The following is a 26,150-nucleotide window of genomic DNA, read 5'->3' as shown; positions in this document are numbered from 1 at the left end:
ACTTTGCCTGCAATGCGTATAGTAAACACACGTGCAAAGTACATGTACGTCCAAGTCGTGAGTTGGTACATTTCAAAAAGTGTTTTTCTGCATTCAGCAGCAATACACCTGGTCGGCTTTTTTTTTTGAAACGTACAAACTCACTACTTGGTCCGTACATGTACTTTGCAATTGTGTTTACTCTACGTATTACAGGCAAAGTCTGCCTCGATTGACGTCACGAACAGCGCCCTCTCGGGTCGGGGTCTACCACTTCCAGGTGACTTTAAGACTATTCAAGTTTATTTGTTTCCCTATTACTGACTTGTACTTGTACAACAACAACAACATGACAAACAAACAACAAAAACCACCCATGCATCAAAATAATTCCCAAAAATCTTGTTCCTTTTCAGCCACAGTTCCATTCTGTTTAAAGAACTTACAAATTGCTCACACTAAACTCTAGCTCCTTCAAAACAAAGAAATGTTCCCCATCAAACACCCCGCATCTAATTATAAGGTTAATTAAGTCTGACGCAATCACTGTCCCATGTATTGTACACTGATGCTAAAGGGGCCCACGTGCGTTTTGCTGGTCCTTGCTCAATGGTTTTGCAACAAGACAGCAACAAAAGCACGACCTCTTCCTGCTTGGAATTCCTTTAAGAAAGCCGACATGAGAAGCTAGATGCAACATCAAGGGAAGCTCCCAACATTGACTCTTGGTGGGAGATGAAGAGGGGCCATAAAACTCGGGCCAGCTTTTGACACGGGGCACTTTGCCACTGTCCACATCAAAGGGGATACCGTGCCGGCGTTATTGTTACCATTCCGGAACGTGTCATAAAGTTACTCAAGGGCCGCGTTGGGACCGGACTACCCCCGCGACTACAGGTACAGAGTCAAGCCACAGTACTCCTATTAGATGACCACATGGATTGGTTTGATACAGCCAGGTAATCAAGTCACGTGATCTCGATAGGCTTTTCTGTCTGTGTCTTCATCACTGATACGGGAGGATGTTCAGGATTGTGTGTTGTTAACAAGGGTCAGGCTTTACCTGTCAGCGACAAACGCTGTCATTATTCAGTCGGGAGTCAGCGAGCGACGACGCATAAAATTGCCGACCCGCGACCCGCCAATCGGCTACGACGGCTTACTGAGTTTAGCAAAGTGCATTTAGGCTGCCGTTGAGTTTCAAGTTCACCACAAGGTCAATTGAAGAGGTACTGGTCGCCCACGGCGCTCATACACGGTTTATTTCGTATCCCATCAGAGTCAATAATGCAAATTGGAATGGAACAGGGTTGGTCTCCGGCGAGGCCGACCAACGCCGATAGCTGCGCCGCCGAGTACCGGGGTTTCGGAGCGGCCACGGCGGCAACAGTCAACGGTCTCTACGGCACGACAAACCGACCTCGTAGTACCTGCAGCTCGCTGAGTGTCAGCCCCGATCAAGCCATCCCGTACCCATATCCAACATCATGTTATACATCAGAGACTCACACGGACGACTTGTCTCCGGTCGGTGGGGGTTCGTGGACGACGGGGCAAGACCGTCAATACGCGCAGCATCACCCACGGTCTTACCACCCTCAGTACCACCACGGTGGGTTCGGTAAAGCACCGTCTTTCTTGACTGGGTCTACCGCACCAGGCGCCTCACACCCCCATGCTCATCAACAGCAATACATAACAAGCAACGGCTATGGATCTAGCTACGGGTTCCACAACTCACCTTATCCACTAGATATGACAGGTAAATATCATGTTCTTATTGTATAATCACTCAATTTAAATAATAACAGCTTTGATTATTCTTCCTCCAGCCTGCAGATTTCGTTTCAGAATTTTTTGTTATGGATTTATGATTTTTATATCACCAATTCAGAACTTCTCCTATACGTTGGAATGCAACCCGCATTTTCTTTCCTAAGACACAGAATAATTTGAAAAGTTGATACAAATTCTCTGATACGACCTGATTGATGCGAAACTTATGACATTGACATCACTTGGGAATAAACCAAACAGACACAAATTGTGACATTTCAAATTCTTGAAATTTCTGAAAGTTCTGAAAATTCTTGAAAGTCTATTTCTGAAACCCAAACGGGAATTGCACTTGCAGCTTCTGATACCCTCTACAGCAAAGAAAATGGATTTTCGTCGATTTTTATTAATATTAATCCATAAAAAAGTATCATCAGCAAATCATCAGTTATTATGTCAGTATGACTCTTGTGGTATGTGTCAGGTATTTTTTTCCCAGCATTCTGTTCCAATCTGACACAATTCAACCGTTGGGAGTAAACCATACCACCCCCATGCCTCGACTCGAATTTCAAATCCAACCGTTAATATTTCACCAGGCCATATCACTTACTCAAATCCAAGAGAAAGGACGGAATCAATGCCATGCGGGTCGATGCATATTCACTCTCAAATTTTGAAAAACTTAGTTTGATGGTTTGATAAAACTGAGAAACTAAGACAAAATAGACCGTGTGATAAGGAAAACCTCAAAAGTAGTGTCTTGTATTGTTGAGCGAGTTGTTGAACAGGGATCACCGTTGACGGGTACCGATGTTTGACAGTTTTGTCTTCGGTTGGTGTAACTGTTTCGAACATGTGGACTACAGTGTAAAAGTTTAGAAAAATTTAAATTTTGGGGTCCTACTACTTGCCGTCAACTCGCCGTCAACTCACTTGTGCCGTCAACTCGCCGTCAACTCCTCCAATATACATTTAAAATCCACAAAAGAAGCATAGAACGGTGACGTATCAGCTAAAAGAGAACTTGCGTAAGTTTTAGGTCGTATTTCGGAATAAAAATTGAGTTTTTTTTCTTGTGAAAAAATTATCTCGAAGCAGCAAAACCGTCGGCCGCCATCTTGCTTTTTCATATGGATTAATCTTGGCCCAAGATGTCAATGATTGGTACTTTTTTTATCAACACAAAGTCGTTTTTGTGAATGAATTTGTACCGAAAACCGTGAGAAATATGTAGTTTAGCCCAGACTTAACACTTCCGTGCCCCATTTATAAATTTTTCAAGTAAATTTAATGAGTTGACGGCACGAAAATGATTTGACGGCGAGTTGACGGTAAGTCGGCGAGTTGACGGCAAGTAGTAGGACCGAAATTTTGAATATTATTTTATTGTACAAAACAATTGTATGATGGGAAAGATAAATCTTGATGATGAATTCAGTAATTCATATAGAGAAATCTTAATCTCACAGCTTTCTCTCCACTTCATCATTATTAGTAATGTTGGTTAGTTTCGAATTGTTCCAATAATTTAAATAATTGCCCAAGATATTTTACAAGCTACATAAATGAAGATACTTGCCGTATATTAATAACTGTACATAGGGGGATACAAGTTGTTTTTGAAATATTCAACATATTTAGATTCTTCAAATTATTGGTGCCGGGACACTTTTTTATTTGACAAACTGCATATTATATGGTCTTTGCCGAGCGAAATAGTCACTGGGAACCTGTCCCAAATTCGGGCAAAACAGTGGGATAAATTCAGGCACAGCAGGAAAAAATAAAGGTTTTAGAAATCAAAGCGACATACATTAGATATTGGTTATCTGTGTACAGTTTCGGACAAAATCAATCTGTCCCTCTTTTCACTCTCCCTTACCAAGTATTCATTTGATAAACAAACATGCATTCCGTCGCACTTGCTGTTTTTGTCTTTTGTTTTACACCTGTCGCCAGATTATACACTAAAAGATGTAATTACTGGAGATTGCCATCAACAAAGACTGCTCAAAAACATGATCAACCAAAATTCTTATTAAGAACACTCATTTTTTTTTTTTTTATAAGTCTCAAGATGTTTTAATATCTTGCGGTTTTCATTCTATAGGGTGTTAATTCGTTCACTGTACCTGACGCTTCTCAATAAGTGATCCGATCTCTTGACCTATTACCCATGACCTCGTCAAGAATCAAGACTGTGCTAAACTGTTTTACATGACTCACCACCTCAACATTCTCACTTTACAGTAAACTCTCTTTCTTTTGAAAATTTAACAAATTCTAAGGGTGAGCATACAGAAACCATGGAATAATTTGTAAACCAAACGTAAGAAATACACAGAACTCCGATTATTTTCCCAGATATAGCAGTACAGTTTTGGCTTTTGGCATTATGTCAGAGTTTTGCATTATGATGGGATGAGAGGGTTAAGTTTCCGTATTTTAACTTCAGGTGTCGGTTTTAAAGGGTGTGCATTTAAGAATGACAACAAATAAATGTTCACAAATTTACACATAACTAACATGGTAAATACATGTATGGTGGAAAACTTCACTGGAGTAATGTGATGCTTGAAATGTACATGTATAAAGTTTGTGAGAAATGATTCAACGATTAATTTGGATCTCGGGATGCCAAAACTCGATGTGCCAAAACAGTGAAACACATGTGAGTTTTCCCAATATTTTCTCGTGACTCTGATGATGACCGATCGAGCCTAAGTTAAATTGTTATTTCGGATACCGTTGCTTCATGGTGGGAAAATAAAAGGTGGAACTGATCTTTGACAATGTTATTACCGAATCTCTGTCAACAAAACTTTTGAAGCTTTTCGGGTAGCAGTTGATACTCTGTCTATACTCAAACAATAACAGCGTGACGTCATAATATGATATAATATTTCGCATAAATGTATTCCTAGTAGGTACTCCTATAATGGATTATATTGCATTATAATTATCACAATACTGCCTGGCCTTTGCTCACGAAGTCGTCTGCTACTAATTAATTAATTGTGTTAACTGTGGTTGTGTCTCTGGACAAAATCAAACTCTATCTGTGTCAATTAAAGGGAAGGTACACGTTTGGTATTTGTCAAAGACCAGACTTCTCACTTGGTGTATCCCAACATAAGCATAAAATAACAAAAAACGAATTTGTAACGAATTTGTGTGCTTTCAGATAGGAATAAAAGACCTCTAGCTAGAAGTCTTTTATTATTTTGGTGAGAAATTACCTCTTAACTCAAAGTCTATGCTACTTCAGAGGGAGCCGTTTCTCACAATGCTTTATACTATATTAACAGCTCTCCAATGCTCGTTACCAAGTCAGTTTTTAAGTTAATATTTGTTTTGAGTAATTACCAAACGTGTACCTTCCCATCAGATCGAGAATGAACTAAGGTCTGTTGACCATTCCTTTGGATTGGTAAATGTAGTCTGTGGGCACAGAATCAATAATGCACCCGTCTTTAAATTGGTAGTATGTATAACGTAGCCTAATACACCATTTTATAAACATGTTGCGATGAAACTTAAAACTGAATGTCAGTTTCAGGATTGACGTCTTATCATGTTCTGTTAAAATGTTGATATATTTATTTGTTGAAGTAATATTGTATGTCACTTGCTTTAAAATTGTGTGGGTATAGTTGCTATTCCACCATCCTTGTCGCAGAAGAATGAAGGGAGGTACTATTTGTGGGCTGTCTTGATTTCTGGGACTTCACGTAGAAAACAACCTCGATTCTTATTTCAAATCGCCGGGACTTGCCTTCGCCATGAGCTCCTTGCTCTATGCCTTCACAGTGTTGACTGGATCCCCTATGGCTTTTGAATACATGAACTTTAGATGTTCAAACATCCTAACCTATATATGACCCCAATGTGGTTTGAGGGAACAAAATGTTTCATTTTAATAATAGACAATTGAGTTGATAGGTGCCTTACACTATTCATTAATTCTAGCACTTGTAGCCTCGAGGTGTTTACTAAAATATGTATAGAATTCAAGGTGTGGAATGTTTCTCTAATGGAAACACTTTTGTGCACATCATTTTTTGGTTCTCATTTTGTGAAGGGAATTGCAAACCAAAATACTACATTGCTACAATGCCTTATGACACAATATGGCTGGATTATGGTCCAATTATACCATAGTTCTTAAAGGCAGTGGACACTATTGGTAATTACTCAAAATAATTATCAGCATAAAACCTCACTTGGTAACGAGTAATGGGGAGAGGTTGATACTAATATAAAATTAAACATTGTGAGAAACGGCTCCCTCTGAAGAGACGTAGTTTTCGAGAAAGAAGTCATTTTCCACGAATTTGATTTCGATATCTCAAGTTTAGAATGTTAGGTCCCGAAATGAAGCATCTGAAAGCACACAACTTCGTGTGACAATTGTGGGTTTTTTTTTCGTTCATAGTTATCTCGCAACCAATAGAGCTCAAATTTTCACAGGTCTGTTATTTTATGCATGTGTTGATTGTCAACATATATGTATTGTTAGCAAGTAAGTTTTTATGCTAACCATTATTTTGAGAATTACCAATAGTGTCCAGTGCCTTTAACATAATGGTCCCTTCTTTTATAAGCGCATATTATGCCAACAAGGAATAGTCATTAAATTACTAACTGAAATGTTTTGTGACCTTGTAGATAATGAGGCCCACGTGTTAAAAAACGTTCACAGAGATTCAACGCATGATTCAATAGGATTTTCTGTGTGGTAAATTGTTCATTTATTTATGAACTGTTTGTGTGGGTTCAGGTTGAGAATTTGAGGCCTTATTTAAAGGGAAGGTATACGTTGGTAATCACTTTCAAAATTAACGGTTCCAAAATAAACCAAAGTAGAAATATACTTTGCCTTAAATACAACGTTAAATTAAAGGCATAGGCCCTAGTGTGTGCACCTTTTTTCAGTTTACGAATTAGCTCACTAACATCTACGAAATATTAATCTGAAACCTTCGAAACGGTGAGCAATTTGCAATTTTCCTAGCTTGGTTTGGGTTTGGGATTCCCGAATACCAGAGGTTTAGAATGAACAATTTTTGGTAATTAAAATTCAATTTAGTTAGATCCATACTTAGAGAAAGTCAATATTTCACTTGAAAGCCAGACTTCTTTTTCTTTTTTCTCCGAAAACAATTTTTTCGAAAACAATTAATTTCTTGTTGAGGTAGTATTTCTTAGTTTGAACGTGTCTTGGGTTCCGGGAACCCTTAACCTCTCGACCCTCTCCTACCCGATGATGTACCTGTGGTTGGCTCAATCCTCCCCCTTGATAGATAAGAGGGCTGACCCAAGTCCCTGGTGACTTTCCGGACATACAAATCATAAAAATATCTTTCTTTTCACAAACCGCATTTCCTGTCGAATTGTTACCCAAAGTTTAACAAAAAAAGTTTCTGACATCCTAAGTAAAAATATTGTGCCACATCGAAAAACCATCCATGTTTTCGTCACTTGTGGATTTATTTTCAAGTACTTGACTCTATTCAGCCACCTATTTGACTGCACGTGGCTCAGGTCTGATACTTCACGGAGGCAACTGGGGCGATTGCCTCCATGTCCCTGGTCATTGCCTTGGTGCCATTGAAATGCTCTAGTATTTACAATTTCCTAGTATATAGGGTGTCATTTACCAATGAGAACATGCCTTGGTGCCCTTGCCCTTTCAAACCGAATCATAAGCAGGCCTGTACAGTTAATGGGCCACATCAAAAAACCATACACGCTGTCGCCACCTGTAGATTTATTTCCAAGTACTTGACTCTATTCAGCCACCTACGGCAGACAACATTACAAGCAAGTCAGTTTTTCAAATCATTCAAATCCCATTTGAATATAGCTCAATCATATCTTGCTGAAATAACATCCAATGTTTGTACTGCGTGGCTTGCAGATGGAGTGTTTTTTTTTTCTACCTACCCTTCCTACAAAAATAGAGATAGAACATTTCTATAGTTTTTCATTCTTCCGATGGCAGTTTTTATACTGTTGTATGTACAACCTTGTCATATTGTGTTCCTTGTGTAAATGTCTTAGAATAAAACAGTACAAGAAAATCTATTCTTACTGATACTGAGCTATTTCTGATTTGATGCCAGCCATTTTTTCATATCAAAATATGCTCAAAAAGGGTTTAAGTGACCAGTGTATTATTTTGAACTTTTTTCTGTAATAGTTGATAAGGAATTCACGATAATCGGTTCAATTGCTAGAGCGCCAACAAGCTTAAGCTGGCAAGCACGTTTTCACAAACTTAGAACTTATTCGATTGAAACAGATTTATCAACCTATTTTTGAGCGAAATTCAGTGTCAACTCAAAACAAAGTGACAAATCAAGATAGTGTCACAAATTGACACATTTGGAATTATTCAAAACCACCATGGCACGTTTTGTTGTAATGTAATCGAAAATTGTCCGGGAAACTGAGCATTTTTCACCGCGCGTGCCTGGCCAGCTCTACGGGCTTGATCGATGCATTACCCGGGTCTGGTTTGTGTCTCAGTGTCCACTCCAATTTACCCTTCACGTAAACAATGTCATCAGGCCGGGTTCGAATTAGCTTTTGTCGCTAAACGGTAATACGAGTAATTACGAAAGTTACTGTACACGGGAAGAGGCGGGTACCCGACATGTATTTACAGACACTTTGAATGAGATTGAATTTCTTCCGAATGTCAAGCATTGATATATGTGTGTTTCAATATCTGTTGCGTGATACATGGATAATGATGATGTTCACACACATGGGTTACAGAACAATCTTTGATAACTTCAGTTGAAGGTCAAATGATCATGAAAACAAGATGGGTGTTAGTCAGTGGTATTTAGAACTAACTGGGCATAAAAGACACTTTACCGTCTCGTTTGTTTGTTTGTTGGAGTGTTTGTGTATCTGTTATAGTATGTTGAAGCCAAATTTTGTATTCATGAGTTCCAGATTTTATTGACTTTATTTGTTTTTGGAAGAAAGGCTCTTTGCCTTTAGCACAAAACCCAACCAACTTGTGAGGCTTTCATCAAAAGGGTGATCGCGTTTCAATGACGACAGCAAAAAAACGGTTGATATTTTGTCATTTGATTTCATGCACAATCATGTGTTTATTTCGATTGCTGGGATTCAAATAGTGGTGGTGGTTGGAAAGTATTCAATAACAGTTGATTGTGCCTGTGCAAACGAAACTATTTGTTGTTATAAATAGTACCGATATGAACTTTATACAATAAAAATAGTGTTGGTTCCAAAACCCGTTTCGTCTTTCAAACTTAGGCTATCAAGAAGAGAAAAAAACATGCCATAAAAATCGTTATGGAATAATATGTTTTTTCTTGTAGTTAAAAAAAAAGAGTTTCAATTATTGAAAGATTGGTAAGTCATGCTTTACTCAATCAGTAATGAAAGGTCACACCGTCATATCCATTGAGGTGCATAGGGGCCGTCATGGCGTCAGTCAGTTTTAACGACTCCCAAATTTACAAATTGTTGTTTGTTTGTGCTTCCATCTCAGACAAGGAATATCTGGGCCAGTATTTATTTACTTTCTAGATCTCAATAGTAAGTTTCCGGTTCCAACAATTAAGTGCACATCCCACCTCAATAATTGGTGTATGTAGATGGTGTGTATTAATAACACACGTTTGTGTTAACTGTCTTGCCCCTATACAATCATTTTCAAATTTCCAGTTCCATGGTCGACTTTTCAACAGAAAGTAATTACTCATTTATAATAACTATATTCCTTTCCCTGGTCTCATTAGATCAAAATAGCCTAACGTGATTTGCTCTCCATGAGGGAAAAGGGGCCGTCATGCTTCTACGAATCTTTAAAGAAAACTGTCCCAATTTCTGTCATAAACAAACATTTTGACTGACCTAAATCTTCGCTCCATTTCAGTTGAAAACACGACCCGACCCAGTTGGTCCCTATATCTTCCCCTTGTTACTTTTATGACAACAACTTGGAAATCTCAAGTCTATTCGGTCTTCATTACAAACCATTATGTACTTAGTTGTATCTAGTTCGTGCACAGTAGTTCCAACACTCTTGACTGTTAGAATTGTTGATTCATAGGATTGCCCGAGGATAAGTAAATTGCTTTGCCGAAAAAGGTGTTAGTTTTCTGTGACCTTCTCCTGTTCATGCTATTTCAAAAGCTGGAATTTGATTGAGCACCAAGCTTAACCTTTCAATGATTTGAATTTGGTTAACTCCTTTTGTCAATACCAACAATTTAGAGTGGGTTTTTTTCAGTGGTTGAATCCATCTCTATTACCAGTGGCTGAATGGTAATCATTTTGCAAAGTGAGTAATAATAGTATGTTGTTGCTGGGTGTTTTGGGTGGGATTCTGTCATCGGATTTCGTCTATAGCTACTACTGTTGTAATGGGTATACCATACAACAGTTCAAAAAGAAAGTTATTATGGCTCGATGTTTCTACCCTATAGCATGGCAGGCCTGTATGCTTCGTTTTTGAAAGGGCAAGGGCACCAAGGCGTTTACTCTTTGGCAAAGGGCACCCTATGAGGAAATTGTAAATTTCTACTGGAGCATTTCAAGGCAAGGGCACCAAGGCAATGGCAAGGGGCAACGGAGGCAATCGCCTTCGTTGCCTCCGTGAAGTATCAGGCCTGATATGGTCTTTCTTTAAGGCATATGGAGAATTTGTTACAATTTCGTTGGTATCAGCGTATTGGTTTGCGGTACTTGCCTGGTAGAGTTTGTTATACTCCGTTATATAGTATAGTACAACATATAGCAAGACATTTCTCTAACTGGCAAATAGATACACGTGGTGTTACAGCGAACCAAATATACATTGTTACCTCACCATACAATGCCTCAATCCCACATACGTTGATATCGCAATATAAGTTTGAACTTCTATCTGGTCGATCGCCATTGGTGTTCAATCAGCGTTGTTGGAAACACTGTCGAGTTGTTAAAACAATAGATGCACAGCTCAAATCTAATTGTTTGTAACTTAAGCGTACTACAATCTGCTGTATGTGTGACAAATCAATCTGCAAGGTTTGGCTGGTTTTTACAATTGGTTCGGCACCAATAGTGTGGGGAAATTTTAGTGTGGGGAAATTTTAGATGTCAACTCAGCAGCTTGAAGCAAACCGAAGGTTTAAAATGTAATAACAAAAGAGCCACAAATCCCTACTCTCGGCAAGGAAACAACATCAAAGACACTTCAGTTGAATGTTTTGGTTTTTATGGGAGGAAAATATTTTGAAAACATGGCAGTTTTTCCTTTGCTAGTGCGTCTCCAATCACCCTTAACGCCTCCCATCACATGCCCGTCAATCCGCACCGCGTCCCGGTTGGCTGATCTCGGTGTGAGGAGCTTGGATCGTATGGGTGGAGAAACACTCTTAACGGTGTTTAGGGGGAAATGCATAGTGTGGACGGTTTGTAGCGAAAGGGCAAGGGGAATGTACTAATGTGGTGAATTCAATGTGCAAGCGAAATTCGGGTCAGGTAAATAGTGATTTCTAAGGGTTAAACGGTAGTTTTTAGAAATCCTAAATTGACTTTATCTAGATTGCCCCTGTTGATGTGATGTAAATGTGTATGTATATAAATACCACATACTTGTTCAAGCCTGATGTTTGAAGAAAAAAACGCTTACTTTTCCTGAACCTTTCAATAATGTAACCTTTTGAACATTTTATTTGGTTTATTGAAATGGGCAGTTAGTCACGTCTCAGTAGGCTTGGGTGTTTTGTTGCATGTCTCGTTATGTTATTATTTGTTGATTTCTAATCCAGCAACACTTTTGATCTAATTAAACCTATTTTCTCAGAGGTGACAGTAACTTAATTTGACACAAGGATAAAAGCAAAGGATCTGAACCTAATAACTAAAAACAAGTAAAGCAATAATGTGCTAATCTTACTGTATCCTCATTTTAAAGTGATAATGCATCATTGGATTTGGGGCGGAATAATTCTTGTTTCCTTCTTCAAAATTTCAATAGACCAATGTGTAGTTTCAACAACATCAATAACTCATCAACGTTTTAGTGTACGTTTGGTGGGGTTTGTGTACATTGATATTCTTACTTCGATCGCTGCAATCAAAATAACTTAAAGACAGTGGACACTATTGGTAATTACTCAAAATAGTTACAATGTATTAGCATAAAACCTTATTTGGTAATGAGTAATGGGGAGGGGTTGATAGTGTAAAACATTGTGAGAAACGGCTCTCTCTGAAGTAACGTAGTTTTCGAGAACGAAGCAATTTTCCCCGAATTTTATTCGAAACCTCAGAATTAGATTTTGAGGTCTAAAAATCAAGCATCTGAAAGCACACAACTTCGTGTGACATGGTGTTTTTTCTTTCATTATTATCTCGCAACTTCGACGACCAATTGAGTTCAAATTGTCAGTTTTGTTTTTTGTTTTTTTTGCATATGTTGAGATACACCATTTGAGAAGACTGGTCTTTGATAATTACCAATAGTGTCCAATGTCTGTAACGATGATAATTAATCTTATGCAATTTAATTCACTTTGATACATTTAAGATGGGAATAGTTTCGGGGAATATTGGTACATGGACTGCAAAATCAAAGAGCCTTTAGTTTGACACTGTTCAAGTTTGTCCTAAAGTCTTGAATAGTTTTACTGTAAGTGAGCCGCGAAACTGTTCCTAGAAAAAAAGGTAGACGTTTTATGATTCTATTATGACAAAATAGTGTCAATGGTGTTTGCCCATCGTCAATAAAGCCTAACCACAACAATTCACATATATATTGGCTATCCTTTTACGTGGGCTAACTAGATAAATAGTCAATATGTGTCTGTGGTTAGCATTTGCTGATAAGGAAGATACTAAAATATAGATTGTATCCGAACCATTGCCAACTCGACCGGTATTGACTGATTGACTCATACACTAGTTATTATCTGAAGAACAAAGTCGACAAACAGTAACACTTTGAAATCTTTGAAACAATAAGGCCAAATGAAAAAAATACCAGTTGATCGTCCGGATTTTTCAAAAAAGAGGACGATGAGGGCCTTTTTATTTGTATTTATTTATTTTTATTTTTTCAAGATGGTTGCTTAGTATTTCAAATCAAACACGCTACCAATTCTTCAGTTTGAACCCATCGCATGAGGACGTTAGATTACAAAAGTTGAAAAATAACAAAAAGGATGCGGGCGGGGACGATCAACTGTTTTGTTTTTTTGTGGGTTTTTTTGCCTAACAAATTCGCTGTGCGAGTCGGAAGAAAAAAGTGAACCATCATGCATAGTTGTCAGCACCCATGTAAACTATTCGTCCTTATTGGTTGTAACGACCGAAATCAACTATTTCTTTTTCTTACGTTTTCAGATTCTTTTGCAGTATTTCGTGTTTAACAGCTTTTGGAACCAGGTCATGATAATATGAACTGGGCTGATTTATCACCAGAGCTATGATTGAGTATTGGGTTCAGATCTTTCGTTAGATAATCAGCGGCAGACATGGGTTCCATTCTAGACTCAGATCGCTTCTTGTTCTGGAAACACATTCCCTTCTGACCAATCGGTTACAAAATAATGAATGATCAAGAAATCGGTTTCCAAGGTTACTTATGATTTGATTGTTTTCTTTCAATTGCTACAGGTGGTGCATCATCTTGCAGCCTGCTTGCAACATTCACGACCACACCAAGACGTACAAAGCGCCGACCATACTCCAAGTTTCAAATCTACGAATTGGAGAAAGAATTCCAGGCGAATATGTATCTGACACGGGACAGGAGGTCGAAGCTTTCCCACACCCTCAGCTTGACGGAGAGGCAGATTAAGATCTGGTTTCAGAACAGGAGGATGAAGTTGAAGAAAGTCAACGAGAAGGAGAAGAAGTGTCCGGATGGTGGGCCCGCTAAAAAGAAGATGTCGTCTGCTCAGAGCGGTCAAGTTCAGCAACAGCATTTGGGTAATCATGGGCACCAGGGTCAACACATGAGTCAAGGCCACTCCCAACATGGTTCACACGTCATCTCGTTATCGCATAGTACTGTGCTGGACCGGTAAAAAAAACTGTTACATTTTCGGGTGTGCCAAAACAAAATTACCCAAACTGCTTCATGCCGTAGTCCGTCGAAAGCCTTCAAATTGTAGAAATTAGCTTTGCCAATTACATGTAGACACATCAAGCCAAACTCTGTGGTGTCATATGAGATTAATAATTATTTTCTGCTTTATAAATGTGGAACTTTTAATTTCGTTATTTTTAGAGAAAAAACGCATAACGTCCCTAGCAATAGATATTCGTTGGAACATTATCATGTAACCATGCTTAAGTTGATTTTCTGTTATATATCAAGTCAAGTAAAACACTCTTAAAGGTAGTGGACACTATTGGTAAATGTCAAAGGCTAGTATTCTCAGTTGATGTATCTCAACATGCATAAAATAACAAAACTGTGAAAATTTGAGCTCAATCGGTAATCGAAGTTGCAAGATAATAATGAAAGAAAGATAACCCTTGTCTCACGAAGTTGTGTGCATTTAGATGGTTGATTTCGAGGCCTCAAGTTCTAAATCTGAGGTCTCGAAATCAAATTCGTGGAAAATTACTTCTTTTTCGAAAACTATGGCACTTCATAGGGGGCCATTTCTCACAATGTTTTATACTATCAACCTCTCCCCATTACTCGTTACCAAGGTTTTATGCCAATAATTTTTTTTTAGTAATTACCAATAGTGTCCACTGCCTTTAAAGGCCTTGTCACACGAGGCAACTTTTACAGGCAACCAACTGCAGTGCAAGACTACTTTGGTAGCACATAATATAAAGGTTTCCAAACAATGTCTTTCGGTCCTCAGGGAAAAAATGTAAAGATTCAAATGTACATGTAATGCCTTTCCTTCTTGGTGTAGCATGGCCTCGGGTGACATAGCCCCAAGATTTCTTGCAACATTCTTATCCTTCTCTTTAAGAAGCAAGGCCTGTTGATCTCGTGTCTTGAAAACCAAACAAATGCATCCTTTGCTGGTAGAAAATCAAATTGCTCTTTTCTGTCGCAATCATTTTCAAGGTTTCATCTGAAAAATCACGGCAGTACGACAATTCGGGCTGTACGACAATTCGGGTAATAGTGAACATGTAACATTAGTAGGTTTTAATTTTTAATATGGGATAAAGAATATTATTTTGTTTTACCCTAACACCGATGGGTGTACATGTAGTAGTTTTCCGAGTTCTGTGAAAGAATCGTTTCTTAACTACCGGGCAATGCTGTAGATTGGCAAAGGTCTGGGTTCAAATCCTTTTTCCGATTTTATTGTTTTACAGAATCCGGGAAAGAACTGAGTATACAGTGCTTACACACATCGGTGCAAGGGTAACCCAAAAACAAACTATCATATAAATGTAAACTAAATTAAAAGTTGTGCTAGTCATTACTTAGTATTCTTAGCCTGGAGAGTCTGTAAATATTCACCGCATTTTTGTGTTTTTATGGTTGGAAATCAGAGAACAGTGAAAACAAATGGTGTATGAATAATTTTTCGGTATAAGGTTTCATTTGTACATAACTTGAACCTCGGCTTGTATTTTGGGGAATGTCAATATTTACGAATTTCTTTTTAACTCTGTTAAGTTATCGCCATTCATAAGGCATTTTGATATATTTGTCTGAAAAGAAGCGAAAGTATGTGTAAATTAATATGTGGGTACTTTTGCTAATTTCTCCTGAAGTGTCAATTTCTATTTTCGGATTTTCATTTTTTGTATTTAATTATTTTCATTAAAATAACAACTCATGTTAATTGTCAAGTAAGTGCCTATCATAGCCGTTTGTTGACTTAAAATGTATTACCTTTCGCTCTTAATTTTTAAATTTCCACTCCTACTTTTTTTAAATAAGATTCTTGTAGCTGCAGGCAGCTTTTCCTTAAACTTAAGGAAACTGGAGAAGATTGCGAATAATTTAAACGTTTATTGTTTGCTTCATATTTTACACATCTCTTTGTTCAATTGGGGCTAGGCTGGCTCCTATTATTTATACCGTAGACCTTTTCGCAAATACCGGGGCGCGCGCGTAAAGCTTGGAATTAGGTGCATTGTGGTCTTGCTGGTATCCAAATTTGATCCATATATATCCCACAATGCACCTCATTCAACAGTCTGCGCTTGCGCATTGGTATTTGCGATAAGGTCTGTTACATCATCATTCATTAATATCCAGTTTCCTGCATGTGTTTATTATACGTCAAAATCTGTCGTCAGATAAGGGTTTTTTCTGGACGATTTTACTGCAATAAACTCAGAATAGTTATAACTGGATGTCGAACTGAAACATAAGTCAGTATTTTATTGTTTGTTTCTTAATTTCAAACTGTACTAGATGAAAAGAGATTTGTCTGGGATGCATTGTTGGTTCGTTAGTAAACTAATTAGTATAATATTAATGCAACTGTTTACCTCTTAAAGCCATTGGACACTTTCGGTACAGAAACAAAATTAAAAGTTCACAGATTTACAAATAACTTACAGGGTTTACAGAAGGTAATGGTGAACAACTTCTCTTGAAATACTATTCCATGAAAAGCTTTACTTTTTGAGAAAACATTAAAAGAATATCATTTCTCGATATCGAGAATTGCGGATTTATATTAAACACATGTCATGACACGGCGAAACGTGCGGAAACAAGGGTGGGTTTTCCCGTTATTTTCTCCCGACTCCGATGACCGATTGAACCTAAATTTTTACAGGTTTCTTATTTTATATATAAGTTGTGATAAACAAAGTGTAGGCCTTGGACATTACTGTTTAACGAAAGTGTCCAATGGCTTTAATGTAATATGTATTTTAGATTGACATATTTATGGTTTCTGCAGTTTACTCCATGAGTGAGCTTTCAAGGTTTTGTTCTTACATGAAGACTGATTGATACCAAGTTCCTTAAAAACTTTCGCAAAAATATCCCTACCCCCTTTTTCCTCTATCCAGACCAACTGTTGAAACATTACACAATACATGTAGTTTTGTTGGGGAGGGGGGATCAACAACATGAAGAATAGTTTACTGAGAATGGCTGCCTGATCGTGTCCCTAAAGCTTTTGAGAGTAATGAATAACCCAGACCCACTTTTGTGTTGACGAAATTCACGGCTATTAAATATTTTATCCCCGCATAGCAAACAAAACAGTTTCCTTTTCTCTGTATTAATTTTTAAGCTTTGTAAGGATTTGATGTTGAAATAAACAAACTCGATGTAAATATTTTTGTTCTGTAATCAGATTGTATATTGAGTAGTGAATAAAACAAATACTGTATATATCTGAAAGTCAAAACTTGTGTTTAGTGTAGACTCATTACAAGTTACCGTATGTCTAACTTATAAATGTTTGTTTACCCTGACACCAATGTGTATTTTAAAAGCACTGTATTCTCAGTACCAGAGTTTGAAGAAGAAAAAAAGGTGGGATTTTCACAGATTTGAGGTAAAAGGGTAAAAAATATATTCTTTACCCCCGATGCAAAAATTAGTATCTATTAAAGTCTAACATGTTTTTCCTCCCTCTCATTTGCTACGATTAATTTCATAAAATATTAATTTGCACGTTTTGGAGCAAGAGAATATCCAGGAACTAGGGGCCTTTGAGGGAACCTGTGTACCAAAGTTGAATTGTCACGCTGCGGGCTGCCTTAAAGTCATTGGACACATTCAGAACAGAACAAAATTAAAAGTGCACAGATTACAAATAACTTACAGGGTTTACAGAAGGTAATGGTGAAAGACTTCTCTTGAAATATTATTCCATGAAATGCCTTACTTTTTGAGAAAACATTAAAACAAAATCAAATCTCGATATCGAGAATTACGGATTTATTTTAAACACATGTCATGACACGGCGAAACGTGCGGAAACAAGGGTGTGTTTTCCCGTTATTTTCTCCCGACTCCGATGACCAATTAAGCCTAAATTTTCACAGGTTTGTTATTTGATATATAAGTTGTGGTACACGAAGTGTGGGCCTTGGACAATACTGTTTACCAAAAGTGTCAAATGGCTTTAAATTGAACAGTAGAATGAATATTTATTGGAGCAATTGTTAAAATCTTTAGCCGCTTATTCAGACCATGAAATTGATATCGTCTCTGGGTGAGGGCCTTCTGTTACTCTCACACCGTGCTCCTATATATACTGCGGATCCGTGATGCACGCTTGCCCCTTTATACTGCGGATCCGTGATGCACGCTTGCCCCTTTATACTGCGGATCCGTGATGCACGCTTGCCCCTTTATACTGCGGATCCGTGATGCACGCTTGCCCCTTTCTTCTAACCGTTTCCCTAGTTTGAGTAATGCCAACTAAAGGGAAAGATAATATTGAATGTTGTTGAATGCCAAACTTTGATTTAACGTTCAATTTGTTGTAATGAAAGAGTGAAATATTTACAAAGGAGGTGGATAATTAAGCCCCTTTCACACGAGAGCAATTTAGCAAGGATCCCTTGCTAAATTGTAGCTTGGTTATCTTAAATTTTACAAAATGTACCTCGTGTGAAATGGCAACAATTGCTGTACTGTCCAGTGTCCCTTGTGAAATACTTCCAAACATTGCTACATTTTACCATGGAGGAAGGATCTTACATTTGTACTGTTTATTTCTTTCATCTGTTTATTAGGGTTTTTTTTGGTATAAAGCTAAAGCTATACCTGCCCCTTTTTCGTTTGTTTTCGCAACGGTGCTAAACTGTTTGTCCCCCCCCCCCCCCTCACTCCAACCCAAAATAATAAATTTGAAACAGGGGGAGGGAGGTGATTTGAAGTCAATATTAATAAAGGATAGACCTAACAGACGACGATTTAAAAACCGTTCTTCCATCAACGATTAACACTAAACGCTGTAAAAAAGAAACTGTGACAACTTTATAACTGACCGGGGAAATTGTTAAAAACCAGCCAGGGCCAAATTTGAGACCTGTTGAAGCACAGACGCTGACCCCCTTAAACGTTTTTTTCCTCAATAGTAGATTGTACATATCTTTTTGAGAAAAAAAAACCAGTTTTTAAAACCATGGCAGAATATCTCAATGTTACAATCGCTGTGTCAAAAAAGTGCCTGAATTTGTCAAATACAAGATTGACAATGAGTTACTCAATACTTATCTGTGCTTTATTTGGTACGGTGTATTTGGTCCAAAAATGTATTTTTGGTACGGTGTATTTGTATATAAAAAAATTTACCCACTAACTCGCGATTGTGGCTGTACATACATTTAACGATCGCTTGCTGGGCTGGCTTTTAGTACATGTGTACTGTTTACCCAGACATAAGTTGACCGACGAGAGTACCAGATTTTACGGGTGGAAAATACAGACCTTTTCAGTGTTTTTTCCACAAAAATCGCATACAAGGAGTACTCAATTTATCAGTTGCTCATTGTAACAACAAGTGCACCCACGAACTCGCAATTGTGGCTGTTCACACATTGAGCAATCGCTTGCTGGGCTTGCGTTTACATGTATACTGTTTACCCACATGTAAGTTGAACGACGAGAGTACCAGATTTCACGGGTGGAAAACACAGACCTCTTTCGGTGTTTTTCAAAAACAAAAATCGAATACAAGATTTACAAAGGAACACTCCATTTTTCAGTCGCTCATTTGGTGTCTTTGTAACAAAAAGTGCACCTAAGCTTGTGGCTGTACACATATTTAAAGATCGCTTGCTAGACTGGATTGTTAATACGTGTGTACTGTTTACCAAAGTTAAAGTTGACCTAAGAGAGTACCAGATTCCACGGGTGGAAAACTGAGACCTTTTCGGTGTTTTGCCCAAACTCGGTTAAGGCCAAGTCATGGAACATTTTTGTCCCCCACATGTGTCTTAGTGATTCACGACCACTGCACCGTCCGAGAGTAATATTTTAATTAGCCAGTGACGTGTAAGCCACGCCTCTTATTCCCCTTGAGAGCCTAGGGGGGCAACCCGCTGAAGTCTGCTGAGGTTTAGAGACAGGAAAAACACACACGTGAAAAAAATAATCTGAAAAATAATTCATTTTTACAGGTGAAATAATCCATCGGTTTCGATTGGAGTTTTTAGATTTTATTATTAGTTTAACATCTTAAAATCTGGATATTGTTTTCATAATTTATGCAAAATTTAGGACATGCAAAATTTAGGACAACCCAGGACAACTTATAGAATGGCCGAGGAGCACTTGACCCAATTTCCTAAAGCCTGTAAGCATATAAAAACTTGCAGAGAATAGAAAACTCTTGCTTGACATGTCACCAGCCATGCAAACGGTTTACAATATTGCAACTGGTGCCCACTCCTTTTTGTCATAGCAAAGATGTTGGCTATTTGCTAAGCAGTATTTTCTGATTAACAGCTTTGAGATTGGGACCCTGTCGCAGCTTCACTTAACTAACCGAAGACAAACAAGTTTTCGTACCTTGTCTTTGAAAACAAAGTTGTGTGGTGTTTTTTAATATATCCTGAAGGAAAATTGTGATGTCTGACCATACAAATTGACAGTAAAGACACCGAATGGCCTGGACACTGGTCTGGCAAGTCACTTAACCGAATTAGGTCATAAAACTAAACCATTTTCAAATTCACACAAAAATAAAAAGGTGTCCTTGGAGAATACACAGGGTGTGAAATATGGAGAAAGCACCCGTCAAATTCGTCAAAATTTGTCCGGGACCGGGGTGCCTTTTGATTTGAGCTCACCCTGGTTTTGGCTCCCGACCTTGGGGGCTGGGACGACGGCTAGTGGGATTATCGGTCATAATTCAAACAAAAAGAAATTGTTTACTGTGGACTTGAAAGTGCACTTGAAGTGACAACAAGTTGTTTGTTTGTTTGTTTACAATCGTAGATTACGAGTTAATCCTTTCATGATAAGCTTAAACAAAAGAAGGAGTCTATGAAAATACCGATGTACGTAATGTTGCGTTGGGATACAAGTTAATTTTCTACATTATTTGATTATACGAATACCAACAAGTGAAATGGTTATTTTGACATATAGTGAGACCTTTGCTTCGTTTTCCGTCAATTGTCAAAAAAAATTAGTATACTTTTACTAACGTAGACAATTATTGATGATTTCTCGTTTGAAAGATAGTGTTTTGGTTGGCTACATGTATTATTAAGGATTTGTAGAGATGACAAAAAAGGTCGCAAACGGTGTTCATGTTTTGTGTGATCAAACTTACAGAAAACAATAAACCAGTGAAAATGTTTGGTTCAACCCGTTGTGTGAGTCACGGGAAAATAGCAAAAAAAACTTACACAATAATCAGCAAGCTATCCTTAATTTTGGTAGTAACCACCGAAATCAGCCGTTACGTTATTTAATAGGTTTTCATCAGTTTACTTGAATAATCTTCATTTCAGAGGGAAATATATCACAGAAAAAAAAATGATTAGTGCATGAACTTCATAATCAATAGACTAAGTTGTCAAACTAAATTTAAACAATAATGATGTTATTCTTACCAGTCATGTGTGTAAAACCTTTCAAGCACAACAGACTTTTTAACGCTGTTATCATTCTTAAAAGTAATCAAGTTTTCAAACATTGCAGCGTTGTTCTATAAAAAATCAAGGCTTTGTTAGCATATTTCAAGATCATTATATACAAGAGACTAAAATCTGTATCTGGTTGTTGTTAAACTGATAATTTTTCTAAACAAATCCATATACCAGTAAGATCTCAAACCAGAACATAAATATTATTAAATTATTTATAGAATTCAAACCTCGCCGTCCATGGCATATCGTCGTGTGCCCGCCCGCACGAAGGACGAGTCCGGAGTTGTATATGGTGAAGGGCGAAAGCAATCAAGTTCAATTCCGCTTCTGAACGGTTCTAAAGTTAGACCGAATCGGGTTTAAAGGCAGTGGACTTTACTGGTAATTGTCAAAGACTAGTCTTCACAGTTAGTGTTTCTCAACAAAAGTATAAAATAACAAACCTGTGAAAATTTGAGCTCAATCGGTCATCGAACTTGCGAGATAATAATTAAAGAAAAAACACCCTTGTCACACGAAGTTGTGTGCGTTTAGATGGTTGATTTCGAGACCTCAAGTTCTAAATCTGGGTCTCGAAATCAAATTCGTGGAAAATTACTTCTTTCTCGAAAACTATGGCACTTCAGAGGGAGCTGTTTCTCACAATGTTTTATACCATCAACCTCTCCCCATTACTCGTCACCAAGAAAAGTTTTTTGCTAATAATTATTTTGAGTAATTACCAATAGTGTCCACTGCCTTTAACCCACAAACAAATTTAGACCGTTGGCTAGTCACCAGCGATCTTGTTATACAATAAGAATCTACTGTATTCTATTCCATGCAAATATTTTATAACTGATTAGAAGTTTATTTGAATTAACTAATAACTAACCATGGGTGAGAAATCGTACAATTCAGTGTTAGCATCATCATATTGTTGCATGCATATTGAAGTTGTAAGAATAACCCAGATATGCAAAGCTTTCGATGGCATTTCGTAATTTTTAGTTTTCAAGTGCTCTTGGGTGCATTATTTCTAAACAAAAAAGTATTTTTGAAAAATTATTCTTCGTGGGTTGGTTTGTCTTTAATAATTGCTCATCACCAAGGCGTGAATTTGATCTCTCTCATGGGGAAAACATGTAAGAAATACTCGGCATCGTGCCCTTCACTTCAGAGGATATACACCAGGAAGGGAAACGGATTTGACCCATGTCAACCCGGCTGGCCCAGGGGTCAATTCCGGAGTGTAAATTATCAAATTCGTAACCAGTGATTCCACCGTCCCATGTGGATGTCTGAGGACTGACGAATTCACCCCTCAGAAAGAAGTGTTGTGTAAATCATAATAAAGGTACAGTGTGAAAAGAGATAACTCAATTTAAGGCCAAGTAAAAAGTAACAACATGTTTAGAGTACCTGCCCGCTTCCTTATAGGGGCAACCTCCTTTTTTTTCTTTTTTTTGGGGGGTGGGGGGGTGGGGGGTAAGGATAAATTTGTTTTGATGAAAAAAAGTACACGTTTTAACGATCTCAGACGTAAAAAAATAAAATTTGAAAAATAGCCTAGCCGGTTCTCTTTAAAAATGTGTCGGGCGATCATTTAAAAGGGAAACAGAAAAATATGCATTCCTCCTTCCCTTTTTCGAAAAGGCAGGACGCTTAACGATTTTTTATTTTTTTTTGCCTAACACTAAGAGGTTGGTTGCACGTAGTTGACCGAGTTTCGTGGGTGAGTTTAGTCTAAAACACGGCAGGCACTTCTCCCGAGTTATGGAGAGATGTCACGAGCCGCTGTCGGAGAACTGGTTCACTGAAGAAACATGATCAACAGCTGATGATTCTCAAATAAATTAAAGAAGGATGTTGTACACTGTAAGATTAAAGTGTAACGCCCATACTTCCTCCCACTTCCTTCTTATAAATCTTCAAGGAGTGTGTTGTCTTGGGGGAAAAAAAACGTGAAAATGCCATTACAGTCTTTTATCGTTAGTGAGAGTTACTATGATACATCCTCTCTATAGAACAACAACGTCCGGCCCGAAATAACAACAACAACAGTAAACATGATTACAACATGAACAGCACAATATTATTCGGGATGTTTTGCCCGTATCCATGTGTATTAAAGGCAGTGGACACTATTGGTAATTACTCAAAATAATTATTAACATCAAATCTTAATTGGTAAAGAGTAATGGGGAGAGGTTGACGATATAAAACATTGTGATAAACGGCTCCATCTGAAGTAGCCTAGTTTTCGAAAAAGAAGTAATTTTCCACGAATTTGATTTCGAGACTTTAGAACTCAGTCTCGAAATCATGCATCTGAAAGCACACAACTTCGTGTGACAAAGTTGTTGGGTTTTTTCTTTCATTATTATCTCGCAACTTCGACGACCAATATTGAGCTAAATCACATGTTTGTTATTTCATGCATATGTTGAGATACACCAAGTGAGAAGACTGGTCTTTGACAATTACCAATAGTGCCCAGTGTCTTTAAGCAATGTATACTCAGTACAAGTGGTGCAGCGAAAACAAAATCATATTCTTCATCATCGATTCAAAATTAACATCTACTAAATCATTGCGGTACCCGCTGCTAAAAAAGCTAGGATTTGGACAGCCTCTAGTACAGAGCTTGCTGGTAAAGACATCTGCTCAAGCAAAGCAAATGTCTTGGGTTCGAATTCCAATCGAGTGATGTGCCCGTGGGTTTTTTCTTTCTAATAATCCCGAGTGTAAATTAATTATTTATCCCCGAGGCAAATTAATTTATATTAAAACGTTGACATTAAAACACAGCAGCAGAATTACCCAAAGCAGTAGAAAAAAAGTAGAATTTGTTTACCATGTTTACCAGATTATACCAGAATAATCGCTGTTGTACCAAACACTTTGTTTGTTTCTATCCTTCATTAGGAGTATTATGAAGAAAGACAAATCTTAATTTTATTTGACGAGGTAGTTGTTTCTATGAAAGCTCATGCAGGTTTTTGTGTAAAGTTCGTTTTAAGTTTTTAGTTGTATTTATCGGACTGACACGGCCATGGCGATCATTTCACTTTTTACAGAAGACACTCGATTTTTGTTTGATATCCAGTGGCTTTTTGGACACTAGATCGCGACAGTGTCCATTATTCAATCGCATTGGATTTGGTTTAATCCGGTCATTGCAGGGACATGTGTAACCTATAGTCAACGGTATGTAAGTAAGGCTATTGTGTGTGGGTTGTGGGCTTTACATTAGAATCAAGATTTGAAGAAAAGAAAAAGTAAAATGTACAGAAAATCTGGTTGTATTGCACTGACCATCAAATATGTTTCCATTGACATTTAAACCTCGATATGTTTCCGAGTTTACAAATTTACTGTAATTATCCTTTTGTCCATAACAAAATCATGGGCCGAAGACATCTGACTGTGTTTTTAACTCAGTTGACACAAATTGTTCATTGTTTGTTATATTAAATGGGCATGTTCCTCTTGGTCTTCATGACTTGTGTCCTCTTTTTCATGTGGGATTGAACACAGAAAACTTGACTAGAGCGGGATTTGAACCAACGACCTCATGGTTATTATAAATGTTGCGCTCTACCAACTGAACTATTAGCTTTTTTGTCACACCATTTATGTTCTGGTGTCTAAGGTCTAAGATAAACACAGAGGAAGGGAAGTTACTAAAATGATCGACTGGAATAGATCATTTGATAGTATTTGTGATTGGCTTATCTGTGGGACTATTAATAGTTAGGAGATTAAGATTCCGGAGATTTGTTTCTAAAATGATGCCAAGGAATGCCATTACAAAACATATACATATTCATAAAATAACTAGTTTAATAAAAATAAATAAAATAGTATTAAATGTACATGTATCCCTATTTTGTATCACGTTTCCTGAAACGTTGCATGTTTCGGTTCATTTGGTTTCAGTAAACTTTCCAGAGTTTGTATAAACCTTGGGGAATAGAATCTGACACCGAATGTAATATTTTTGATTGAAGACAAAAAATATCAGTTCGGTTGAGCAGTGTTGCCATTCCCACAGACTACACGGTATCGTTTTGCGAGTCCGTATTAGTGTTCAACGCAAGCGGAAAATAGTCATCGAGCCAGGCGGTAAGTTTGCGTTCGTGCACGGTAGTAGTTGCCCGCGTTTGCCAGCTGAGATTGGTGTTTACCGACAGTTTTTCCAACGTTAAGAATTATCGCACACAAAATGAAGTATTCGTTATCAAAATACATTATTTAGAAACGCTGCTCTTGCATAGATGATTTGAAGACTAACTATGATTACTTTTAGTTTGTACAATAGGAAATCATGCTTAGTTTATTTGAATCAAGACATTAATATTTACCGGCCGACAGTCACACTCTAAAAATGGAAATGTTATCTCTCTTAAAAAAAAATGTCTTCTACAAATCTGTTGCATGATCAAGCTTTGCATTTAGTTTATTATTGGTTTTTATAGTTCAATTACAATCGACTGTTGCAGTTGCATTCGCCGAGACGTGTTTATTGAGTAGGCCTACGAAATCAATCCGTATTCACGCAGTGGGTGGCTTCACTAAGCACTATATAAAATCGATCATAGACTCAAATCAAGTCATAAGTGTTCCATGGTTTTATGTCTGTATTTTGGTTGTACAGTTTAGTTATACAACATCATCTTTATCATCATAATCATCATCAGGGCCCAATTTCATAGAGCTGCTTAAGCAAAAAATTCATTGCTTAGTAAAATCAGATTACCGGCCAAGACTCCACTCAACTGTAATGCTATAACTAAGTAAACAACAGCTTAATACTAGTCATAAGCAATGTATATGGCAGGACATTTTGGCCAGTAACATGTGTAAAA

The 26,150-nt window shown here is 37.6% G+C and overlaps 1 protein-coding gene across 1 annotated transcript; it reads left to right on the top strand.

Moving 5' to 3' along the window:
• Positions 1 to 1,254: 1,254 nt before the first annotated feature.
• LOC117288610 (homeobox protein Hox-B7-like) lies at positions 1,255 to 14,186 on the top strand. The gene is made up of 2 exons (XM_033769529.1): positions 1,255 to 1,741; positions 13,411 to 14,186. The coding sequence occupies exons 1-2, from the start codon at positions 1,267 to 1,269 to the stop codon at positions 13,821 to 13,823; spliced, it is 888 nt and encodes a 295-aa protein (XP_033625420.1). The 5' UTR covers positions 1,255 to 1,266; the 3' UTR covers positions 13,824 to 14,186.
• Positions 14,187 to 26,150: the final 11,964 nt, after the last annotated feature.

This window comes from Asterias rubens, chromosome 3, assembly GCF_902459465.1.
Source record: "Asterias rubens chromosome 3, eAstRub1.3, whole genome shotgun sequence".
NCBI lineage: Eukaryota > Metazoa > Echinodermata > Asteroidea > Forcipulatida > Asteriidae > Asterias > Asterias rubens.
This window is presented reverse-complemented; position numbering and strand designations above follow the sequence as displayed.